Below are 20,322 nucleotides of genomic sequence, written 5' to 3' on the forward strand. Positions count from 1 at the left end.
ATAGACGATCAGTGCAGTGCCAATTTTCTGCTACACGCGCACTGGCTTGCAAGATAATGTGCTAATGGTTTTGATAGAGCTGTCGGTCAGAAGTTTCTTTGACCACGCTGCTATCCTGCCTTACCTTTTGATGCTCTGTTATATGATTTTAAGTGTCTGACCACTTCATGAGTATGCATAAATGCATTGTCCCTTGTTTACCATGTTGCTGTATCGCTTTTCGTTCATCCTGACCTATGGTGTGTTGCTGTGTTCAGGAGGATCTTTGGTTGTCGGCCTTCCCCATTGGAACCGAGGTCTGTGCACATACCTATCTACTGTTGCGCATTATTTTGACAACTATGTGTTATGCACTTCTGCTTGCTCTTATTGATTGTCTATATCTGTTCCTGCAGTGGGAAAACATTGACAAGATAAAGGAGTTCAACTGGAACTTTCAAAATTTAGAGGTATATATAGGACATGTGACTTTGTTGGGCTTCTAGTTGATATTATTGCTTCTTTACCGTAAGATTCATGGTTCATTGTTGGTGGGCAGAAAGCTCTAGAAGAAGGGGGGAGCTGTATGGGAAGACAGTTTACTGCATAGTGGATCAGAGTACATTTGGTGTTCCTCTTCTCTGAAGCTTGCATACCTTAGAACCCCTTATCTGTGATTCTGTATCTAGTTTTTGTCTGAAGCTTGCATACCTTAGAATCCCTTATCCTCAAGTCATGTCTAGTTAGGCCTTTCCACCCCTTGATAGGTACCACTGATTTGAACTGGTGTTTTCCTGAAATTATATGCTGGTTTCATTTCATCAGCTGAGTAGAAAGGCTTTCTTTTTGTAAGAGAGGTTCCCATACAGCATCAGGTAGGGAGAGGTGACATTTTGGTAGGCCAGGATACAAGATACCAGAACTAGCAGTTCTCGCCTTGCTTATGTTTTGTGATCTTAGCTTATCTAATAAAACTGGCAATTATAGGATACAAGATACCATAACTACATAACCGGGGTCATTTGAATTACTGTAGTTGTGCCGTCTGGCTAGTGGGATAATATGGGAGCCACAGCATGGCATCATTCTGTAGAGAGAGGTGACATTTTGGTAGGCCAGGGCGTGTGCTTGTATTCAGGCTCAAAATGCGCCCCATTTACTTCACCTCTAGAATATCTCTTTGGTGTCTTTGTGGAATAGTAACACATGGATTGTCATACCTGCTTAAATCTTAGTCGCTACATGCTAGTAGGATATTATTTACCAATTCTATCTTCTGCAATTAAAACAAATCTACGACAGAGTTGCAGCAAACAGATTTTACCAGTTCTATCTTCTGTATCAAAACAAATCCACAACAGTTTTCCAATGACAGTAGCAACAAACTGATTTTTATCAATTATATGTTCTTCTATTAAAACCAATTCTACCGAGGTAAACTGCAGATGCAATGCGATTTTTATTAATTAGATCTTCTGCGATTAAAACCATATTGGGTAACAACTTGCTTCAACTGCAGATGCCTGCGATTAAAACTAAAGTTTCATTCATCTTATGGTATCTTGTTCTCTGTGATAACTCTTGACTTGCAAGATACGATGTTGATTTATTATATATACCCGCACAGCAAGTATATGGTGTTGTCTTATTCGGTCTGAACTTTGCATATGTTTATTCAGTTTACAACTAGGATTAGTTTCATGTGTTTATAAGAATTATTGATGCAAACCACTATGTTTGTGCATAGCAGGGACGGCTCAGATCTGACGTTTTTGGTGTCTTGCTGGTTTTCAGGGCGGGGGTGGTGCAGTGGCCGCATGAACATGCTCAGGGGCATCATCGGCGGGGCGCTCAGGAGACGGGCGAGGTGGATGCTGCCCACCCAGACGGTACACAACATGGGGGAGTCCATCTCCGACCGTCCCAAGCACGACCATGATAGACCTACAACGGCAGGTAGCATTTCCATCTCCATCTCCCTCCCCCTCTTCCTCGAAGTAGTAGCACATCATCAGGTAGTAGGACAGTGAATACATGTGTGCGGTAGCTTGTTCTGTAACTTGTTCAAATGATAAGAGAGGTTCCCATACAGCATCAGGTAGTAGTATCACAGCATCAACATCAGGTAGTAGCTTGTTCTGTAACTTGTGTCTCAGGTTGTTCAAATGTGCACATCACTAGGTTCCCATTGTGGTTACAACTGCAATGTGTGATCCTAGCTATAAAATATAAGGGGCAGTCTGAACATTCATTTATAACTCTAATCTAGCTTGAACAAGCAATCGAGGGAGAACTGCCAGTTTCTTTTGTATGGCGTACATGTTGAATGTCGTTGGATGATGATCTAACCATTTTTCTCATCACAAAGTATGCATCGGCAATATAATTTGCAGCATTAGTTAGGTACTGTTGTAGTCTTTTTTAGACTTGTATGAGTAAAATGCACGATGTTGGTGACTAACCAGAAAAGTTCTTTGAGTTCAATACATTGAGTAAAACATTTCAATCTGTCATTGAAGTACTGTGATATATCAGCTATATATATCCATGATACCATTTCTGTACTGTGATAGTTTCTCATATTTTTGTATTATACTTGTATACATTATTCCTATTTGAAGTCATCAACTAAGCTGTTGTAAACATTCCTGCCATGTGCTGCTTCTTTTTTCATGCTTTGCTACTATAGGTGATTTGCTTGAACTGAGATGATTGGTGTATTTGTGCTTATAATTATGCTTCTATGTGATTGTTGCAGCATGACCCAACCAAATAAACATTTTGTGCCTTGATCTAGCTCTAAAAGTGTGGTGTTACCTCTCTTTACAGGAGCTCTGGGCTGAAGAAATTTGAAGAAGCTTGAAGCCGGACAAAGTAAAGAGTAGCGAGTAATAATGTAGTGCTAGTTATGTTGTACGGTAGCCAACATATCTGGTTGTATGAACACTATTGTAAATACTGTAATTTCATATTTGTACAGTAGTCAGCATATTTGGTGCTAATATTGGCTATCATTTTACAGTTTCATATGTTCTCTTGCCATTTGAAATATTTTTCATTTGTTTATTGTCAAAGTGTGAGAAATGGAAAGATGACCCTTGGGACAAACGAAAAGGCCAAGGCCCAAAAAGTATATGGAATGTAAAAAGGCTGAGGCCCAAAACAGTAATGGACTATAAAAGGGTTGAGGGCGAAAAAAATGGACTATAAAAGGCAATGGCCAAGAATAAAAAACGTTGAATTGCTGGGCTAGGCCCATGTAGCTAGTAAAAAATAACAGAAAAAATATAAATAAAAAGGCTGCAATGTTGGGCTTGGTCCATGAAGCTGACAAAAAATTCATAGGAAAAAAATGTAAATGGGCTGAATTAATGGGCTCGGCCCATATAAACACCGAATTGGACCGGGCTGAATCTTGTGTCACATCAGATTGCCACGCTGGATGCCTACGTGGCCTGGGGAGGTTGCTAGTGACCAAAACGCCACAATAGACGTATTTTCATCATAAACGTCTACGACCATTCCAGAAGAAAGGTCGATATAGTCAGTTTACGACCGCCAGCTTTTGACCTTATGTTTTTGGTCACAAAAAGGTCACAAATTGAAAACAGTGACCATTCAGTGACCAATAGTGGTGGTCACAAGTTGACATATTTCTTGTAGTGTGAATTAGTGTCTTGTGATAATTTGAGTTGTCTTGCTCTCAAGTTGGTAGAAACTAGACACCATTTGGTATTTCCATTGGTTTATTGCCTCGTTGCACTTGCATTGATATTACCGGTGGCAAAAACATCAGTTGCAAGGGCTTTTTCAGCCTTGATTATGATACATCCATGCTTTGAAGAAGCGCCGAGGCCATCTATACAGCCTAAAGGTATTACTCCTAGCTTATCAAAAGCTATGACTCGCTTAACACACTTCTGCAAAGATTTAGATTCGTAAGTGTTTGCTTCACATGTTCTAGGTGTCACTTGTTATTTGTGCGGCTGTATTGTGGCATCAAGTGAGCATTTCAAGCGGCAAGACCCTATGTTCTATGTGGTACTTTTTGAAGACATTTTTATGTTTGTTTTTATGTTCTGTGATGCCTTTGGTAATTGAATTCCATGAGTTTTAGTGTGGTAGACTTGCATTTGTTACAAAAAAGATACTGTAATTGGTACCCCTAGCTAAGTTCAATTCCTTGATCCGCCACTGATTAGATTCCCTATGCATGATCGATTAAACGTCAGAATACACATTCAGCATCCTAGTTGATACAAATGAAGCGAGTATTAAATCTTACCCTAAAAAAGGAGTAGCATATATAGATCCACATGTGTACTATAGAAAGAAAAGAAGATACCTGGTTGCTTACCCAAGTTATCTAATTTGCACAAGACTCTCGGCATAATTAGTCAGATGTAAAATCACCGCCTTTTCTGACCCAAGATAATGGTATCTTGTGTCTTGAACACCTGAAGAAATCTTCATTATCTGAGAAGTCTGGGTGTCATACCGGTACACGTCATCTTCCTTCGTTAGAAGCCACATCCCCTGATGAAAAACAACCCTGGGAGGTCTCGTAGCCCTACAACCTTCAGGCTCTATAATCAAGTCATCAGGACGATGGATCACGTAGCCCAGCGTCGACTCCACTCGGGGCTCTGATCGACCCCGAAGCTCATGGTCCAAACCTCGAGCTCTAGGTTTGTGAAGCCCAAGCAGACGCAGCACAGCTGGCCCTCCAACTCCACGAAGCGGGCAGGTCTGAAATCAGACGGAGGATGTGGAACCAAGCTGAACTCCTCGTCGGCCAAGCTGAACCGGACGAATGAATTGGATGGAGTCACGCGACCTTGGTTTAAAACACATGTCCAGTAGATGTAACCATTGACATGAGCCGGAGTTTGTCCGACAATCCAGTGCGGCGGGTCTGCCGTCTGCCGCCATGAATCGGTGCCGAGGGTGAGCACCTCGAACCTGCAGACGAGCCTGTACTTCTTGCTGTTGGGAAGGTTTTCTTCGTAGAAGAACCTCGCCACCTTGTACTTCTTACTGCGGGGGTCGAACCCGAACCCCACCCTCGGGAAGGCGAAGATGTAGTGCTTCCGTTCTGGTAAGGTGACGAACTCCCTCGTCGCCGGGTTGCAGACCACCAGCTCCTGCCGCATGGTGGAGATGAGGATCAGGCCGTCGCAGTGCAGTGGGCTGCTCCACAGGGCGATCCCTTGGGGCAGCTCCTCCTGGTGCACCAGCTCCTCCACGTCGCCGACGCGGTACCTGTAGAAGGACATGCGGAAGGCGCTGTCGTTTTTGTTCGTGAGGAGATCGTCGCGGTCGTACGCGCAGGGCACCATGAGCAGCGACGGGTGGATCTTCTTGGAGCACTCGTGATGAGCAGTGATAAAAACTGGGTCGGATAGCATGGCCTGCCAGGACTTGCAGACGGACCTGAAGCGGAGGACGGACCTGGACGGCAGCCATGACAGGATGCCGAAGATGACCTCGGAAGGGAGGTAAGGCGGCGGCGGTGGCGGCGAGTCGGTGGTGAGAATCCGCTTTGCCGTCCGCGGCCGAGGGGGAGATGCCGGGACATCGGCGGCGGATCGTTTGATCGCCATGGTTGAATTGATGTGCCTTTTGAAGCGCAAAGACGAGCTACGGTTCCAGAGGACCGAGCTAGGTTCTGATGGGTTATATGGATTATGGACCGTGATTCCGTTTTGGAATTCTAGCGTGAGACGGTTTGGATTCCGATTCGGTGAACTCAGGCGCAGGCATCTGAATCCTCATCGTCTTCTTTCCGCCCGCTATAATTTGCGTTCATTTAAATCTGGGGTATGCCGAGCACAAGTTAGACACACAGTACGTATTCATAACTCTGCGCCGAGCGCTGAATACAAGCATTCATACACCGATATATAAAGGGAGCGATGACTCGCGGGCACATACATACGGAACAGACGACACGCGTATATACGAATAATAAGCATACCTACGAACGTACTCCATATACTCCTATGTTACTTTCACTTGCTGAAATCGATGGTGCCCGTTGAGAGGACGTTATCCCCGGTGGTGGGGTGCGCCGCCGGCACGTCGTCCACCACCGAGCCCCCCTGCTGCCACACGTGGGTGAACTTGCTCCCCTTCCCGGGCAGCGCGACCGTCGCGTACACGACCATCTCCTTGCCGTTCTTCGCGTACTCCGCCGCCACGTCCGACACGGGGAACGCCAGCTCCGCGGCGTCTGCGGGCGCCATGGACGGCGCGTAGCTGTCGAGCAGCGTCGGGTACGCGACGAGGCTGCCGTTGGAGTGCCGGAACGCCACCACGGCCTGCGTGCCCACCATGCCCGTGCCGTTAGGGTTGAGCCCCCACGCCACCCACCCGCCGGCCTTGCTCGTCTGCGGCGCGCGGAACGCCACGGCCACGGTGTTGGCCGCGGCCGTGTAGTTGTAGTGCAGCGTGGTGCCGAGGCGCGGCAGGGCGGCGCACGACACGTAGAGCTGGTTGCTCGAGAAGGTGTGGCTCGCGCATGACGACGACGCCTGTGCGTTGGCCGGAGAGAAGGACGAGGCGGCGATGGTTGCGAGCAGGAAGAGGGAGAGAGACATGGCCGCAGTGCCAGTGGAGTGGAGAGCTGAAGCTGCCATTTCTTGGGAGAAAATGATGTTGTTGCTGTCTGTGGAGTGGAGCAATGAGAAGGTACTGGTTAGCTAGTGCGGTGGGATTAGAGGCAAGGAGATGGGGTTTATAAAGGAGCTATGGTTTGGTGGGGAAGCTGAGAGTTGCTCGGAAATGTACAGTGACACAAGTGAACCGCGTCTGACATGAGATCAACTGGGTAGGTCACCTAGAAATTGGATCACCGGCCATGTACTCGTCGGCAGTACTCGTGGAACGTTAGTTGGTGTCATGGCGTGGTAAATAGCTCCGCGCAGCACACCGCAACCAAAATACTCTCTCCATCTGAGAATTAACAAAGCCTTAGTTGATTTTATAAAATTGTTTATATGTATCTAAAAATGTTCACCTTGTTGTATTGATTTGTTCAGTTGGTGTGACATATACTATTGTGTGGACCCACAAATAACTAAATCTCAGTTGAATAGATCTAAAGAAAATGCTTATCGTATTGTAACAATATGTTCATCTTGTGCAACAATATGCAAGGATTTGTTCTCGTAGTTCCGAAAAATTGTAAAACCCTGCACGGATTTTACGTCAGGTCGACTGAGGAGACTAAGATCAATTGTTTGTTGGAAATTACACATGTGTAGTTGATGTATATTTACCACTCGGTGCCCTTGTAACATATTCTGAAAATAGTTAAATGATTTTATTATATATTTTTAGGAACATCATTTGAATATTTTGAGAATAGCTAATCAATATTATTGTAGTGCCTTTTTTACTTTGTAGTATTATTAAATAAATATATGTATGGATGATAATTTCTTGTTTTCTTCTCCCAAAGGCAAAGTGTGATGCGCAATCTCGCCCAACATTTGTGTGTCGTTCGCCCTAGTGTGAGAGTTTGGAGCATGGGTTTGCGAGGCGGTTTGACATGTCTAGTTTTTCTTTTTGAGTAAAGGTTCACATTTTTTTGCAAAATAAAAATTTCACATGTTTAATGTGAAACAGGGCCGTCCATGGACATGTGCAGTGCAGGATGCGCGACCACACAGGGCCCGCAAATTCCAGGGGTCTAGATTGAATCCCTTCCACCACTTAATCCCTCCTTGCATTAGATGATGTAATAGTCACAGAGAACTCGACCAACAAGAAGGTAACAAAAACAATAGAAGGTAACAAAAACAATAATATCAACACTTACATGGATGCTCCTTCCACATGACAATTCATTTGATCCCGTAGACTAGGGTAGATGGACGTTGTTTGGGCTGAGAATTTCTTTGCATTGGCCCAAACCAAACGCACATTAAGGCCTTTCATGGGGATGGTTTCCAACTGGGCCGACCCACATGGATCGGGACCAAATTATGGCCCATCATGTCTTCCAAACAAGGCATCCATCTGATGATCGTACGGTATTGTTCATTGTAAGAAATTCATATGGCTCTGATATCGACATCACCTTCCATGTCTTCCATGTAGGTCCCTGGTCCACCACAAACACATTATCCAGACATCCACTCATGTGAGACCCCGGAGCATCTACTACTGCACTGACCCACACTATGTAATGTGGAGGCATGATGGGGACATTTATATCACTGTTATACTCCAACCCCTGCTGTTACACATGTTCAAATTCTAGAAAAGAATGACTAATCACTAGAGCTTGCACAAACCAATTAAATAATTAGATAATTAATTTAATTTCCGATAACTACATATAATGTTCATAAGAATATGGTGTTGCGTAAACTAGATACATTTGTATTGTTGAGGGATGAAGGTATGGACAAGATGGAGGAGCATTGGAGTATGATCAAGCATGAAGACAAAGGCGAGTGTGCAGGAAACGACGTCGAAGTTTCAAGTTCAAATTTCAGAACTTTGAAGCCGCCATAATACTTTTTTTAGATGAACAGGGAGGCCTCTCCCCGGCTCCATTAACGAATGAAACCACCAGAGTTAAGTCTTACAACCCCAGCTAAAAGGGTTCGAAACTTATTGCAATTTTCAGCACACTTCAGACTGGTGCTAAGCACCTAGGCCCGAAAACGACAATGACATTTTACAGCAAATCACATCACAAATGGCTCTTCCCCCCTCCCGCACTTGAGCGGTGGCGCCAGAGCCGCCTGGGGTGACCAGTAGATCGCGAGCGTGGATACTGGGCTGCTCATAGCGACTTTGCCGTTGGTGTCTCTCTTCTTGGCAGGGGATAGGAAACAGGTCTTGTCCTCCGAGATCCTGAGGTTGTTCCAGCTCGCGCCCACATCAAAGTTGCTGCTTCTCAGCTTCAGCCACTCAGTATCAGTAAGGGTTGATAGAGCATTTTTGCCAGAGCATCCAAGAACGCCTCCTCCTAGGATTTGCTTGCTTCCGGAGTCAAGATCACCCAGAATTTGAGCATTCTGTGTATCAGACCCCACACATGGGTAATAGAGGTCCAAATGGTGTTGTTAAAAATCATAGAGTTCCTATATTTCCGTAAACACCATAGGACAGCAGAGCTAACTATATTTAAAGCTAAATTCTGCTTGTTAGAAATCCAAAAACGAGCAACAAACTCAAAATTAGTGCCTAGCTCCTTATGGAAAAAGCAGTTGACAAAAGACCAAATACTCTTGGCTACTACATAGTCAAAGAATAGGTGGTGATTTGTTTCATTTTTGGCACAGAATACACAATCTAACGGCTTGATAATGTGCCTCTTCCTCAGGTTATCCCTACTCATCAGTTTGTTATGTGAGAATAACCAAAGGAAAACATGAATCTTGGGTGGAACTGCCAGCTTCCACACCGCAGGGAGAAACAGCGGTTGCATCCCCCTAAAATTGATTACATGATATAAAGAACTGGAGGAGTAGACCCCATTGCTTTCAAGCTGCCAAACGAGGGCATCTGGGTCATCGCTGAAGGTAATCCCTTTAGCAATCTCAACAAGCTGGTACCACTGTTCCATCAGCTTGCTGTCAAAATTCCTTCTAAAAGTTAGTTTCAGGTTTTCACCATTCCAGACCTCTGTAACACTTTTGGTTTGCTCATTAAAGAGCATATAAATGTGCCAGAACTGAAATGCTAGGGGAGAGGTACCAAACCAAGTGTCCTCCCGGAACCTGATTCTATCTCCTATTCCTATGTTCCATCTATATCCAAACTTCAGAGTTTGGATGATGGATTTGACTCCTTTCCAAAACCTGGAAACAATCATGGAGGTGTTGGTGGTAAACACATTTGTTTTTCCCCTCAAATACTTCTGGTCTATCATCAGTTCCCATGGTTTCCCTTCCCATTCATAGTATCTTTTGACCCAAGACCCTAGGAGGCAAAGGTTAATCTCTTGGAGATTTGGCATGCCAAGCCCCCCAAACTCTTTTTTCATACAGACCTGCCTCCAGTTGGCCAAATGCAGCTTCCTATGGCCCTCAAAATCATTCCAAAGGCAGTTTGCCATTTGGATATTTATAAGATCTATGGCCCACTTGGGGAATTTGAAAAAAGAAAGTAAATAGACATGGATGCTGGCTAGACAGGCTTGTATGAGGACAATCCTCGCCTTGTAAGAGCGAAGTTTCCCTGTCCACCCAGCAATCCTTTTCATGATCTTATCAATCAGAGGTTGGACATCCTCTCTCCTAAGCTTATCATAATGTAGAGGTATTCCTAGATACTTAATAGGGAAAGAACCTCTAGAGCACCCTATGGTGTCTAAGTAATCACATACTTCACTATCCTCTAAGTTAATGGGGATGAGCTCACTCTTGCTATAATTAATTCTCATCCCAGAGATCTTTTCAAAGCAAGAGAGCACCATCTTAAGATTTTTAGCGTGATCCAAGTTCTTGCATAGGAAAAGGATGGTGTCATCAGCATATTGAAGACAAATAACCCCCCAGGGTAGATTTCAGGGCACAGGCCTTCAATCAGCTTATGACCAGTTGCTTTCATCAGCATTCTACTAAGAACATCAACTACCAGGTTAAAGAGCAGGGGGGAAATGGGATCTCCCTGCCTCAAATCTTTACCAGTCAGGAAGAAGTCACTTTCAGTATTGTTCAACCTAACACCTACTGATCCTCCCCTAGTGATTTGCAAAATCCATTGGATCCATTTCTCCCCAAAGCCTCTTTTCCTAAGTAACTCTTCAAGGAAATCTAAATTCACCTTATCAAAAGCTTTCTCATAATCTAATTTGAGGACTAAACCCTACTTTTTACTAGAGTGGATAGAGTGCAAAACCTCATGAGTAGTGACTACACTCTCCAAAATGTATCTACCTTTTAGAAAAGCAGATTGATTACTAGCTACGAGCCTTTGCAGGATTTTAGCCATTCTATTAGTAAGGACTTTGGTGAAAATCTTAAAACTGCAATTTAGTAGACTAATAGGCCTAAATTTCTTCATACATGGTGCATTAGCTTCCTTAGGGATAAGGGTTAGCATGGCAAAATTAAGCCTATGGATAGCCAGCTCTCCCTTATGAAAAACTTCAAACATGGCTATCAGGTCTTTTTTGACAAGGTCCCAAAAATGCTGGTAAAAGAAAAAAGGTACTCCATCAGGGCCAGGAGCTCCATCTGAATATGATTCAAAGACAGCTCTTTTGATTTCCTCCTCAGAGAAAGGAGCTTCTAGGATATCATTCTCACTAGTGTTAACTTTCTCACCATCAGAGAAGAAGGATGGGTTCAAATGAACTCCACTCCTCTCCTCTGATCTAAACAGGTTTTTATAGAAGTTACTGGCAACATCTAGCATCCCTTTTGTGTCAGTGACTAGCCCACGAGGGCCATCAAGAGAGTGCATAATAGTTTTCCTCCCCCTCTGGTTTGCCAACACATGGAAATAGTCAGTGTTCCTGTCACCCTCCCTAATATCTCTATCCGTAGATCTTTGCTTTGCCTTGACTTCCTCTTGAAGCTAGATTTTCTGCAGTTCAGCATGGGTGAATTTGAGCCTAGAGTATTCCTCATCAGTCAACAAAGTGGTTTCAGATTTGATGTCTAACTTATCATATGCCGCCATGATAATGCATGGAGACAGAGATGAAATATACAAGATGACACTTCATATTTTCGTTCATAACCTTCTATAGGTGTGGGGCCTATGTCTTGCATGTTACGGAGACTTAATATCTCTCACCTACAACACGGTGCTATGGGCTGGCCCAATGTTGTAGCATCACACAAGTTTTTTATCGACTTTTCACTATTTCCAACAGTTTTCTTTAGATTTTGTATGGTTTTTCATCGATTTTTTCTTTTTTTTCTTTTTTTTCTTTGGTTTTCACCAGTTTTATCGTTTTCCCTTTATTTTTTCCTTTTTATACCTTTTTCTCAACACATGTATACTTTTTCACACATATTGTATATTTTTTGTATACATCAGGAATATTTATTATATGCATTTAAAAATTTCAAATACACTATTAACATTTTTTCAGCTATATGTTTCGATTATATACATTTTTCACACACAACATACATTTTTCGTATACATATGGAACAAAAATGTTATGCAGGTTTAACCTTTTTCCAGATATATGGTTAGATTTTTTTTTTCTAATATATGCTGTAATGTCTATTTTTCATTCATATTGTACATTTTCTATATTAGCATTTTTTTAATACGTGACTGATAATTTTTTTGACACACAATGTACATTTTTCGAATACATAAGGACAAGTTTTTATAAATGTTTCCTACAAGCAGTGGTAGTTACCACCACTTCCGTTTTGTATGTTGTATGTCTGTCGAAATCGAGAGTATGTACGTGTAGTATGTAGTATGTAATAATGGTTTAGTAGTATATATACTAATTTTTAGGTAGTATGTACCATGTTTTGAGTATGCTCTTTTTTACGTACAAATATGTACGTATTTCACAAATATAACAAAAATTATGGGCTCATATGCAATTTTTCCATGTAACTTGCTTTGAAATATCTTAGATATATTATATGAACATATTTAAAATAATAAAATAGTATATATAGTATCACATGGTAGTATATGAGATATGTGGGGTAACTACCACCGGATGGTAGGATGGATTTTCCCTATATATATATATAGTGATTAATGTATATTTTTAAAATATATGGTTTTACATCTACTTTTTCTATACACATTGTACATTTTCTGTATACATCAGAAACATTATTTTATACTCCCTCCGTCCCATAATATTAGAGCGTTTTTGACACTACACTAGTGACAAAAACGCACTTATATTATGAGACGGAGGGAGTACATGATTAACAATATTAAATACATGATTTTTTTTCAAATATATGTTTTGATGTCTACTTTTTTCATACATGTCGTACATTTTTTTATATACATAAGAAAAAATTATATACATGATTAACCTTTTTTAAATATATAATTATCTTTTTTTTGAAATATATGTTTTCATGTCTACTTTTTTCATAGATGTGGTACATTTTTCGTATACATTAGAAACATTTTTCTATACATGTTTAACATTATGTTTACACTGCTATACCACCTTTGAAATAGGTAATGAATGCTTTAAAAAATGAAAATGAAAACCAGAAACGACCAGGAGAAAAAACACAAGAAAAATCAATATAAAAAAACAATTTTTTTGTCTATGCATTAGATGGCATTAGACGCGAGTTCAGGGATCCTTTGCGGGAGTCTAGCAAGGCTTACTTTGGTGGGTTGAGTGCGCGCCAAGTAGTGCGTCCAGCTGCCATCATGTGTCACGTGATGGGCGCTTCTTCGGGGTTTTCTTCTGTATGCGTTTTCGGGTTTTAGATATTTTTTTAGGGTTTTCTGCCTTTTCGGTTTTCCTTATATTTTGGAGGGAAAAATCAAAATAATTCTTTTTCTGTGTTTTTTTTTGCTTTCACAAGAATCACATATTTGCTTCCGCGAGAAGCGCGGCTGTGCGCTTCTCGCAAAAGGGAAAAATAAAAAGAAAAAAGTGCTTCCGGTTCTTTTTTTAATTCATAAAAAAAGTTTGATGAATCCTATTAAAATAGGATCTAATTTCAAAGATCTCGACGTGAGAAATTCAGTGCTGAAAACGGTTCAGTATTTGGACGCATGGTTCAAAAGATGATACTTTTTGAATAAATGAATCTACGAAAAAAGGAAAAACTCTTAACGACCAATGACACACATGCAATGCGCCACTTGTCAGGGTCTGAGAAGATGGAAGTGACATTTACAAGGGTGAGAAAGTTTTCAAAAAGTAGAGTTTGTGGTGTGCCGAGGTTTCCAAAATAGTCTCATATGAGTAGTCATGTGTTTTACATGAATTCTCGGTGATGCGTGGGAAACATACAGACGGGAGCAGATAAATAGGACTATTAAGGCCTTTCCACATGCAACTAACAGTAAGGGCAACTCCAAGAGCTCGTCTAAAAAATGTTCCGTAAAAGTCGTTTTACAGGATGTTTGTATAATTTATGGAAATTTCTCCGACAACTTTTCCCAATTCCTGTAAATATCATCCTGTAAAATCTTTTATTTTTATTTTTTTATTAGACCAGGTTTAGGGCCCGTAAGTCAGTGTCACGTTCGATGGTGGCTGTGGCCGGGCGACACGGCGGCGGAAAGCAGTGGCACGGCGGCCAGCACAGCAATGCAGTGGTGACGGGGCAACATCATGGCGGTGCGGTGGTGTGGCGGCACGGGGCATCGCGACGGGGCGGCGGCGGCGTTTGTGAAATTCAGGCAGTTATCCACCCGCCAAAATTATATGTGAAGGGTATCTTCCCGTAAACTTGGAGGACCAATGAGGTGTTTTTACGGGGTCCCGTCAAAATTTTCTGGGTCTACGGGAGCTGTTGGAGGCCTTTTTTGCCCCAATTTTCCGTTTTAACGATACAGCAGCTATTGGAGTTGCTCTAACAGAGTACTGTTTTCGAGAGTAACAGAGTACTGTTAACCTGACGAAAGAAAGATGTTGTAAATATGCCAACCCATGGCATTTTGAATTTGAAGAGCTCCCTGGCATTTGCTTTTGTAAACCAGAATATTACCCAGATTGGTTGTCGGTGTTTATGCCTTTTCTTAAATCTGATCAACTGAAGCAACATTTTACACGACAAGCAAGTCTGATCTGATGCAACATTTAAAACGCTAGTCTGATGCAAAATCTTCAGTTGAGTACAACACTTCAATTTATTTTCAATCTTTTTAAGAGCCAAACAGTTCTCACAAAGCCCGTGTGCTGTGAGTCTGAGCTAGCACAAATGACACGTGATAGGGTCTGGGACCAAAACAATATCAAACTGACCTTTAGAAGGGTTTTTACACCTACTATGATGGAAAGTTGGTACTGCCTAGAACAAATTATTACTAGTACAAAATATCCTGGGGGTGAAGACTCCCTGATTTGGCAGCATGAATCCAAAGGGGAGTACACAACTGGGTCCTTATATAGTATTATTAACTTTAGAGGTGTTCAGCCTATTTACATTCCTTCAGTTTGGTCTGTTAAAATCCTTCCTAGAGTACAAATTTTTCTGTGGCTTCTTTCTCATAACAAGCTGATGACCAGAGATAACCTCTCTAAAGGAGGCTTTGAAAAATCTCATGATTGTGTCTACTGCTCTCAGAAAGAGTCTATACAACACCTATTTTTTAAATGTGTGATTGCTAAACAAATTTGGGAATCTGTTTCAGATTTCTTCTCCTGCTCTTTGGGAACTGACTATCTTTCCATTGCTAGATTTTGGATAGCCAATAAGAAACACACTGCTCTAAATGCTATTTATGCTGATGTGCTATGGGCTATCTGGAAACATAGAAACTCCTGCATTTTTAGAAATATAATGTGGGTTGATTTGAAACAGATCTGGAACTTGTTGATGGGGCTATTGAGGAGATGGCTGATTCTTCCTAAGGACGCTGCTCGCGCGAAGATGGAGGAATTCATGACCAGGGTTACCCTAATCCTGAATACACCCTTCCAGATCACATTGGGGTAGTTGACAGTGTTTTCAGTCAAGCTCTGCTCGCCAACCTGAATCTGGGGATAATGTCAAACCTGCCTTCTGACGCTCTGTGGTCATCCCCGCCCAGGAGCACTAGCAGTTTCACCTGCAAGCATATCCTGCTGAGCCCTGTGACGCCGTTGGACCTCCTGGGCTCTCCTGCCCAACCAGCAAAGAAGATCAGGCGCCCTGGAGCTGCGACCACTGGTGTGTGGGAGATGAAGATCTCACAGCCACTGGAGGAAGCCAAGCAAGACAGCTGCGCCGCACTGGGAATCCCAGCCTGAGTTTGGATTGCCCACTGTAATAGCTCATTTGCTGGCCCGGGACTGTAATTTTGTACACCTGTTTTGCCTTTCTTGCTTTACTGAACTTGCGTTTCTGCAAGCTGCTGTTTCCTGCAAACTCTGGTTTCGTTATTAATAATGGAACCGGGGGGGGGGGGGGGGGGGGGGGGGGCGTTAGCCCTCCTACTATTCTAAAAAACGCGCACAGGGGACAGTTACCAGCCTCTGATCAAGTATGTTCAGATAACCCAACAAAGCTTTCATCTAGGCAAATGAATGGCTGGTAGACAGAGACGAACAGGCCAGACAGCAGTCAGCAACACGTTTGTTTCCTTTTTTTTTTGGGTCCCCCCATACCATTTTACAGTTGTTCTAGAGTCAAATCCACGTGCGAAAGAGGAAAAAAAAAGGTGGTCAGATATATAATTGATCCTCGTATATTCCCGTTACATTTGAACGTGGCACCAGCGACGAATAGACGTGGTCGGCACCAATATGACCACTGCAGCACGAAAACGTGTTATGAGGACGACGATAGTGACAAAGAAGTCCATGCAGATTCAACAAGCATTGCTGGCCGATGCTTACCGTCCACCAATATTTCCAAAGAACTGGTCTTTCCTCACCAGTTCGTCCTTCGCACTCCAGTCAAAGTCCTCTGCAATCAAAACACTACTACTTGTCAACTCGGACACCAAAAATCAAGACTTGTCTCTCCACCCAGCAACGAGAGAGAGAGAGAGGGAGCCCGGGGACAAGTCGTGCGCTGAGGTTGAGGACCTGAAGAATTTGTGGGAGCAGAGTATCAAGCAGAAGGCATGCATCCCCTCGATCAGTGACTTGGTGAGTATCTCCCCTTTTCAGTTCTCCTCGGTACAAGTGTCCAGCTCACTATTAGCTCCCACTCTCGTCAGATCTATCTGCTATGACTAATTCACTGGTGGAATTGGAAGCTCAAGCGCAGTCATCATTACAATAAACGGAGGTTCTCTAAATAATCTCTAGCTATTGGCTCTGCAAAAAAAGTGCTACAGACAGGAAATTTCTAATATATGTTGTTTTTAAACAAACTATGTAGGGAGCAGATACAAGGAGGAGCAATCAATGGCTGAGTCTGCTGTTAAGGCCGTGGTCGGGAATGTGAGCAAACTTGCGGTTTGGGAAACCTCACTTTTATGTGGTGTCACAGGTGAAGTAGGATTCTTGAAAGATGAACTGAAGCGGTTAAAGTGCTACCTTAGATCTGCTGATGCTAAACGGAAATCAGGAGACGAGTGTGTGGCTACCTGGCTCAGCCAGATCAGGGACGTGACATATGAGTCCGAGAATGTCATTGAAGCTGCAGATTACATGGAGAAGAGAAACAGGCTGAAGAATGGATTCTTGGGTGCCATTTCAAGGTATGCTCGCTTGCCAAGTGACATGGTTACCCTTCATAAAGTTGGTGTTGAAATTCAGCGTATAAGAAGGAAGATCAGTGAGATATTTGACAGTGCAAACCGTTTGAATATTGATTTAGATACTAGTGTTCTAGGTAAGTGTTGTGTCGAGGATGAGTTTCCACGAGGCAATGATCTCATGGATCAAAACTTTGAGGATGATGTTGTCATTGTTGGTTTTGAGGATGAGTGCCAGGAAATAACGGACAGGTTAGTCGACAAAGAGAACAATACTCTTAGTGCTATCTCCATAGTTGCCATGGGTGGGGCGGGAAAAACATCACTCGTCAGAAAAATCTACACTTCATCAAGAGTAAAAGAACACTTCGACACAGTTGCTTGGGTGACTGTGTCTCAAAAGTTCAAGGCCGTTGATTTACTCACAAGTATTGTGGGACAAATAATGGGGGCCAGAGTTGGTTTTAATATCTGTGAGTGTGAGGTGGGAAAGGAGATACATAATTTTCTGTTGCAAAAAAGATTCTTAATAGTTCTTGATGATGTTTGGGAAACAGATACATGGGAGCAAATAAACAAAATGGTTAAAGCATTTCCAGATGTAGCTAATGGTAGTCGAGTGCTGTTAACCACACGAAAGCAAGATGTTGCGAATCATGTGCAAATGCCAACTCATGTCCATCATTTGAAGAAGTTAGACGAAGAGAAAAGTTGGGAACTTTTTAGTAGCAAAGCTTTACCATCATACAGCAGGTGTGCTGTATGTGATGTGGATGAGTTTGAAGAACTAGGAAAGAAGCTTGCAAAGAAATGTAATGGATTACCGCTTGCACTTGCAGTTTTTGGGGGTTATCTATCAAAAAATCTGAACAGAGAAACATGGATCAATATACTCTTGAGCTGGCCATCAACCAAAGACGGACAGATGATGCGAGACATACTAGCTCGCAGTTACAACGACCTACCAGATCATTATTTAAGATCATGTTTCCTCTATGTTGGTGCTTTCCCCGAGGATTATGAAATATCTGTGTCGGATCTTATTGAGTTATGGATAGCAGAATGCTTCATTCCACATACACCAAAACATACACTGGAAGAAATAGCACGTAAGTATGTAACTGAGTTAGCTCAAAGAAGCTTGGTCCAAGTAGTTAGTAGAAGCAGAGCACATGGATGGATTGAAAGAATAAGGATCCATGATATCTTGCGTGACTGGTGCATAGAAGAAGCAAGAGAAGACGGCTTTCTTGATATGATTGACAAAACTGCATGTCAGGCTTCCTCTCCTCTCTTTTCATATAGCTCTTTTTTTGGTTTCAATATATGTCTTGGTATGGTGTTTCTTGCTGACATGTGGATGCACTTTATAATGCAGGCTGGGATAGCGCATCATCATTCGAAAGGACGCTATCCTATCGCGCTTCATTCCAAAACTTCAGCGGTCAGATTTTACAGGCAACAACTCCTAATCTACGAACTCTGGTTGGCTTTGAACTTTCATCAATATTCCTACCTAAGCTGAGATTCCTGAGAGTTCTTCACATTGAAAACTCAGACCTCGAGAATTTCTCTCCAGCCATTGGTGGGTGCATTCATCTAAGGTGCCTTAGGTTGAGAAGATGTGGAAATGTAACACTCCCTTCTTCAATTGAAGAACTCCTTTACTTGCAGATTATAGACCTGAGGAAAACAAACTTGGACTCAACACTACCAAACTCTCTCTGGAACATTCCCACTCTAAGGCATGTTTACCTGAGCAGTGCATTTTCTTCACCAAGGAGTGTGGGACACAAAGAGCTCCAGACCTTATGGTTGACTTGTGCGTCTGTTGGTACCAAATATCGCTATCATGACATGGTGACGTTTTTGAGAAAAATGAGACAACTAACAACCTTGTTCTTGGTAATGAAGCCCATGCATGCTAAGATAATGAATATATTTGCGTACATGCCTCACCTGGTTGATATTCATCTCGCCAGTTTTGGTGTGCTTGATAAGCTTCCAGAGAGTAATCACTTCCCGCAGAGCCTTCGGCATCTCTATCTAGAAGCTGATGTCATTGAACTAGACCCGATGCCGATCCTGGAGAAGCTTCCTTGTCTTGTGGTGTTGGAGTTGTCAGGGTATAAAGGCCGAACCATGTCATTTTCTGCCCAAGGGTTTCCTCGTCTCCAAGAGTTAAAACTTGATAATTTCTCCGTCGAGGAGTGGAGGATGGAGGTAGGAACAATGCCAAAGCTCTCCCACCTGAAACTTTGGTTGTGCAAGGAGATGTGGAAGTTACCCAACGGATTGTTGCACCTTCCATCCCTCACGAATTTGAAATTAGTCAGTAAGTCCCCGATTTCTTGAGATGACAGCACACTGAAGGAGCTGGAGCGGAGAGGATGCAAGGTAGCTTACTATGCCCTCATGTCCTTTAATACTATTTACTACTGTTTACAGTCAGATATTACAGTCCGCGCATATATTTTCAGTACAAGTTCTGTTTTAAACTTATCTGTGACTTGCTCTCTATCCTTCCCTGCCTTGCTTGTTTGGAATGATGGTTTACGATCAACAGCTTGCGCGCTCAAGTTTTTTTCTGTTTTTTTTTCTCTTGCAGGTGGAACTTTAAGAAGGTTTACGAGTGGAACTTTAAGAAGGTTTACGAGTGGCGGACACGTCTAAGTATTATTAAGTACTACTATTTCCTAATTCAGATGTCTTTGGCCCCTTGTTGCGGTGGCATGAGAGAAGGATGTATCCTTCCTGCATGTATCTTTATCGCCAAAATTATGTGCATGTATGTTTTGCCTGAATGTAATTAATAATACAAAGGGCGATACGTCTAACCACCGGTGAATTTAGATGACTGTGTGTATCTATATTTCTGATTTGAACCGTCGATGGATTTTGATTCCCACAAACAAAACTGCTGTGTTATTAGGTCAGTCAGTTTATTTTTCTCTCTTCACATGGTGAGCACTCACTTATCAGCTCGTGCAATGTCAGTCAGTTTGGTTCAGTTCACTGAATGCCAAGTTCTAGACTCGGATGCCCCAGGTTCTGCTTCCCTTTTCC

General features: G+C 42.5%; 2 protein-coding genes across 3 annotated transcripts; one reads left to right on the plus strand and one right to left on the minus strand.

The window, feature by feature from the left end:
* Positions 1 to 5,815: 5,815 nt before the first annotated feature.
* Positions 5,816 to 6,684, minus strand: LOC123040783 (cytochrome b561 and DOMON domain-containing protein At5g47530-like). Its single transcript, XM_044463537.1, has one exon. The coding sequence runs from the start codon at positions 6,615 to 6,617 to the stop codon at positions 5,991 to 5,993; it is 627 nt and encodes a 208-aa protein (XP_044319472.1). The 5' UTR covers positions 6,618 to 6,684; the 3' UTR covers positions 5,816 to 5,990.
* A 9,837-nt stretch (positions 6,685 to 16,521) lies between these two features.
* LOC123040784 (putative disease resistance protein At1g50180) lies at positions 16,522 to 20,100 on the plus strand. 2 transcript variants are annotated; one of them, XM_044463539.1, is made up of 5 exons: positions 16,522 to 16,702; positions 16,774 to 16,844; positions 16,938 to 18,530; positions 18,635 to 19,653; positions 19,865 to 20,100. In XM_044463539.1, exons 3-4 carry the CDS (start codon positions 16,964 to 16,966, stop codon positions 19,609 to 19,611), a joined length of 2,544 nt encoding a protein of 847 aa, XP_044319474.1. In that variant the 5' UTR covers positions 16,522 to 16,702; positions 16,774 to 16,844; positions 16,938 to 16,963; the 3' UTR covers positions 19,612 to 19,653; positions 19,865 to 20,100. The 2 variants fall into 2 exon arrangements, with proteins under 2 accessions (XP_044319474.1, XP_044319475.1); XM_044463540.1 differs by lacking the exons at positions 16,522 to 16,702; positions 16,774 to 16,844 and having other exon boundaries at positions 16,858 to 18,530.
* The last annotated feature ends 222 nt before the right edge of the window (positions 20,101 to 20,322 follow it).

This window comes from Triticum aestivum, chromosome 2B (assembly GCF_018294505.1).
Source record: "Triticum aestivum cultivar Chinese Spring chromosome 2B, IWGSC CS RefSeq v2.1, whole genome shotgun sequence".
In the NCBI taxonomy this organism is placed as follows: Eukaryota; Viridiplantae; Streptophyta; class Magnoliopsida; order Poales; family Poaceae; genus Triticum; species Triticum aestivum.

Coding starts and splice junctions, on each gene's coding strand:
- LOC123040783 (XM_044463537.1), bottom strand. CDS start 6,617: ATGGCAGCTTCAGCTCTCCACTCCACTGGCACTGCGGCCATGTCTCTC.
- LOC123040784 (XM_044463539.1), top strand. CDS start 16,964: ATGGCTGAGTCTGCTGTTAAGGCCGTGGTCGGGAATGTGAGCAAACTT. Junction 18,531..18,634: donor TATGATTGACAAAACTGCAT/GTCAGGCTTCCT, acceptor TTTATAATGCAG/GCTGGGATAGCGCATCATCA.